General features: G+C 64.1%; 1 protein-coding gene across 1 annotated transcript; it reads right to left on the bottom strand.

Moving 5' to 3' along the window:
- Window positions 1-535: 535 nt before the first annotated feature.
- On the bottom strand, window positions 536-3940 carry SLC7A4 (solute carrier family 7 member 4). Its single transcript, XM_009642861.2, has 4 exons — window positions 2848-3940; window positions 2072-2748; window positions 1207-1315; window positions 536-729 (listed from the first exon to the last, which is right to left on the bottom strand). Exons 1-4 carry the CDS (start codon window positions 3827-3829, stop codon window positions 536-538), a joined length of 1962 nt encoding a protein of 653 aa, XP_009641156.1. The 5' UTR covers window positions 3830-3940.
- Between the last annotated feature and the right edge of the window lie 557 nt (window positions 3941-4497).

Genomic DNA, 4497 nt, shown 5'->3' with positions numbered 1-4497 from the left:
GCGGCCGGTGGGGAAGCGCATTTGGCCCCTGCCTCCTTCTGCAGGTGGGCTCAGCAGGAGGCAGGGGGCTCCAGGGGCTGCAGCCAGATCCCACCCTGCAGCCAGGACGAGCGCCAGGATGGGAGTGCTGGGCTGCCTGCCCCTCCCCAGGGACCCTCCGCATCCCTCTGCATCCCCGGCTGCACAGACGGGCCAGCAGAAAGGAGATGTGCTGCATGGCGCTTGGATGTGCTCGGGGGAAGGCGGTGAGGATGCAGCGCCTGGTGAGCAGGGCAGGCACTGGGCTGAGGGGGCTGGGACCCAGTTCCTGAGTGCTGGGGATGGGGAGGGAGGGAGCCAGCCCCTCCCCAGGCTCTGCGGGGAGCTGGTGGGGAAGGGCGAGAATCCTCAACATCTCCGGAGGGAGCCACATGCCCAAGGCAGCCCCAGTGGCTCTGCTGCCAAAGGGACCAGGAGGAGGAGCGGGGGTCTCTGGCCAGGCCATGGGACGTGGGTCAGGTGCTCCCACAGCCAGCTGCCCCCGGCCCCCGGGGGGTCATCTCTTGCAGTCTTCGGTGTCGGTGTCGGGCAGTGCGGCGGCGGGCTGGGCGCTGGGCTGGACCGCCTGCACCCTCTCCTCCAGGCTGCCGCTGGGGAACACCACGTAGCGGGCGCTGACGCGCTGCGGCCTGGGCTCCCGCAGGTTCTCCTTGCTGTGCCAGATGCCGTAACCGAAGTAGACGAGCAGGCCTGCGGCGGGGACAGGGAGAGCAGCCGCTGGAGCAGAGCCCGGCGGCTGGCACGGACGCAGCCGGCGTCACAGCACACGGCACCGGGGCGGGCTCAAACCTGCTGCTTGCAGGTGGAAAAGGACCCTGCGGCGTGTTAAGAGTAAGGGGGGGCCAACCCCAGTTCCCAGGGAGGGGGAGCCCCTCGTTGGGAAGGAGCCGCCTCGGGAGAAGGGGGTGTTCTGGTGCAGAGCTTGAAGGAGGATCCGAACCTTAACAGGAACAAACTGTAACACTCTGGGCACCAGAGTGGGTCAGGGGGATGCTGGGAAACCTTGGCTCGAAGGGGAATCGGGAATGGGAAGGGGCACGATTCGCTTTATAAACCCATCCCCAGGGGAAAAGAGCTGCCGAAGCCGCCGGCCGGTGCCAAGCCAAGCCTAGTCCCCCTCTGCCCCGAAGCAGCCGCCGCCTTGCCGGGCCCACACCGAGCACTCACCTAGGAGCAGCCAGACAGCGAAGCGGAGCCATGTCATGTAGCTGAGCTTCAGCATCAGATAGATATTGAGGACGATGCTCAGCGCCGGGGAGAGGGGTACCAGGGGGATCTGCGGGAGAAAGAGAGCCAAGGGGTCGTGAGACCAGCCTTAAAACCACAGCGACAAAAGCCAGCACTGGTCAACACGGGGGACAAAGTGGCTGTCACCCTGGGCTTTATGTAAATGACTTTGTTCCCGTGCAAAAGGCAGCCAAGAGGAAGGATAGCCAGTTTGGCAGCCAGGAGCTGGGTGCCAGGCTGCACACCGGGCTGGCGGAGTGGCCGCGGGCTCTGGGAACAGCCCAGAGGCACCGGCACAAGGACCAAACAAGCCCCCAGCACAGCCCAGAGCCAAGGTGGTCCTTGCTGGAGAAGCCAGGGCAGGAGCACGGCAGGGAGATGGCGTCACCATCCACACAGCTGCACCACACCGGGGCCCAGACAGGCTGGAAACTGGAGAGGGGGAGTACAAGAGACACAAAAGTGATGCGGAGGCTGAGGAAAAGAGCTCCGCCGCGCAGCTCAAGCACAGAGCAGAGGCAGGAGTTGGGATGGGCAGGAGGGGGGCGGGCGGCTGTGGGGAGGCAGAGGAGCGATCTACACGGAGCTGCTGGGGATGTCCCCTCCCAGGGACTTGTGACCGTGCAGTGACACTGCAGGCAGAACCACCTCCCCACACCCAGTGCTTGCTGACACCCTCCTCCTCCAGCAGTTGGGTTGCTTTCACCAAAGCAGGATGATGGGGGCCTCCCACGGGTCCATCAGAGCCTCTCCTGCCCCCCAGCCCCGGCAGAGGGACCAATCCTGCCTGGGCCCCCAGGCATACCTGGAAGGTCTGCGTGCCCCGCTGCTGCTCATGCGCCCAGATGAGGAGGAGGCTGAGCAGGAAGCCCAGGCTGAAGAGGACCAGCAGCAGGGAGTAGCTCCAGGTGGGCAGGTGGAGGTGGGTGTTGCCAAACACCAAGATGGAACAGAGGCAGACGGCAGACACCATCAGGGTCACCACGGCCACCGTGACCACCTCGCCTGGGTAGAAGTCGCTGAGGAACTCCAGGTAGGGCTCAAAAGCTGCCTTCAGCTGCCCCGGCTCCCGGTGCTCTTTGCTCTTGTCCCTGTCCACCAGCTGGAGCTTGTCGGAGAAGGACTCGTACTCCTTCAGCTCGCCAGCAGATGGGCCCTCACGGGGCTCGGGGCTGGGCCGGCCACCGGCTGTTGGCGCAGGGGCATCCACCTTCTGCTGCTGGAAGCGCAGGACGATGATGCTTGCAGCCACGAAGGTGTAGGCCAGCAGCGTGCCGATGGACAGGAACTGCACCAGGGCCTCCAGGTCAAAGACGAGGGCCAGCAGGGCCATGAGTAACCCAAAGACCACAATGCCAATGACGGGCACCTGCGTGCGGGGATGCACTCGGGAGAAGACCCGGAAGAAGAGCCCGTCCTCGGCCATGGCGTAGACGATGCGTGGCAAGGAGAAGAGGTTGCTCAGCAGGACCGTGTTCATTGCTGAGGTAGAAGGAGGACCAGGTCAGACCCAGACTGCCCCGTTCCCAGCCCCCATCCCAAGCAGGGTGGGCAGCTCCCACCGCTGCTGCCTGTACTCACCGCAGATAGAGCCAGCAGCCACCAGGAACCCTGCCCAGGCATAGCCCCTCCTGTAAAACGCATCCGCCAGGGCAGAGTCAGGGTCCAGCGTGTGCCAGGGCACCATCAGCGTCAGCACCACCGACACCAGGATGTAGGCCCCGGTGGCTAGCCCCAAGGAGAAAGCAATGGCCCTGGGGACAGCCTTCTGGGGGTTCCTGGCCTCTTCGCTGGAGGCTGCGATGACGTCAAAGCCCACGAAGGCATAGAAGCAAGTGGCCGTGCCGGCCATGATGCCTGACAGCCCATACGGGGCAAAGCCGCCCTCCTGGGCACTCCAGTTCTTGGGCTGCGCAAGGATGAAGCCCATGATGAGAATGAAGAGGATGACACCCATGCTGATGGCCGAGAAGACGTGGTTGAGCCAGGAGGACACTTTGGCCCCAAAGGAGATGAAGGCAGTGGCTACTAGCAGGATGGTGGCTGCCAGAAAGTCAGGGTAGCGGGCCAGGAATGGTACCTGCCAGACGCCCACGTGGGTCTCGGTGAAGTTCTTTATCTTGTGGTTGAAGATGGAGTCCAGGTAGCCGCTCCAGGCCCTGGCCACCGCGGCTCCTCCAATCATGTACTCGAGCAGCACATTCCAGCCAATGAGGAAGGCCCAGATCTCACCCACGGACACGTAGGTGAACATGTAGGCAGAGCCCGTCTTCGGTACCCGGGCTCCAAACTCAGCATAGCAGAGAGCAGCCAGGAGTGAGGCAAAGCCGGCAATGATGAAGGAGACAATGACAGCAGGGCCAGCGATCTCCTTGGCCACCGTGCCCGTGAGGACGTACAGACCAGAGCCCACCATGCCCCCGATGCCCAGCAGCGTCAAGTCAACAGTGGAAAGGCATCTGTTGAAGGATGTCTCCATCATGTCGTCCTCCAAGGTCTTCACCCGGTTGAGCTTCTGGCAGAAACGGGTAAGGTCGGTGGAGCGAGGCAGCCATCTCGCCATCCCGGAGGCAGCAGGCCCTGCCCTCTGGCAGGGTGCAGAAGGGTCCACAGTGGCGAGACCCTGCCTGGAGACCTGGTGGGGGGGAGCAGGGAGGTGTGAGCATCCCCTCCTGCAGGAAGGTATTGGGTGGTGGGGACAGGGCGGAAGAGTCACTGGGACACATCCAAGGTGTCCCTCGCTCCTCAGCCAGTGTGGGGCTTGGCACTGGAGCGTGTCCTCCTGCAGAGTGGTGGCACAGGACAGCCAGGACAGCGCTTGTGCGCCAGTTGGGAGGGAAACCGCAGCCCCCCAGGGCAGCACCCCCAGGCTTTACTTTTTCAAGCAGAGCTGCATTAAACCAGGCTGCTCTGGTCCTGCTGAGGGTTTCTTTGCTGCTTGCCCTCCACCTCATTTAACATCTACCCGACCTTCTCCCTGGTGTGCCAGGAGCCCACCGAGGGGCCATACAGCATCTCCTCGCTCCCAGCACCTTGCCGCTTCCCCCGGGGACAGCCCAGGCGCAGCGTGGCAGCGTGCAGCAGGAAGCCCAGAGCAGCTCCAGCGAGGACGTGGGCGTCCCCGGCCAGACCAGGAAACATCCAGTGCCCAGGGAGCAGCCCCGTGGGAGCTGCTGCCGGGAGAGCGGGAGGAGGCAGCTCTGGGGACCTCCAGGTGCTGCTCCATGGCTG

This window comes from Egretta garzetta, unplaced genomic scaffold, assembly GCF_000687185.1.
Source record: "Egretta garzetta isolate BGI_Z169 unplaced genomic scaffold, ASM68718v1 scaffold7, whole genome shotgun sequence".
NCBI classification, from domain to species: domain Eukaryota; kingdom Metazoa; phylum Chordata; class Aves; order Pelecaniformes; family Ardeidae; genus Egretta; species Egretta garzetta.
Note: the sequence above shows the minus strand (reverse complement) of the source record. Positions and strands in the feature narration are given on the sequence as shown.

Excerpts from the sequence above, each read along its gene's own strand:
- SLC7A4 (XM_009642861.2), bottom strand. The coding sequence starts at position 3,829 with ATGGCGAGATGGCTGCCTCGCTCCACCGACCTTACCCGTTTCTGCCAG. Across the intron at positions 2,749-2,847 it reads GGCTGCTGGCTCTATCTGCG|CAATGAACACGGTCCTGCTG; the intron begins GTGAGTACAGGC and ends CTTCTACCTCAG. Across the intron at positions 1,316-2,071 it reads GGGGCACGCAGACCTTCCAG|ATCCCCCTGGTACCCCTCTC; the intron begins GTATGCCTGGGG and ends TTTCTCCCGCAG.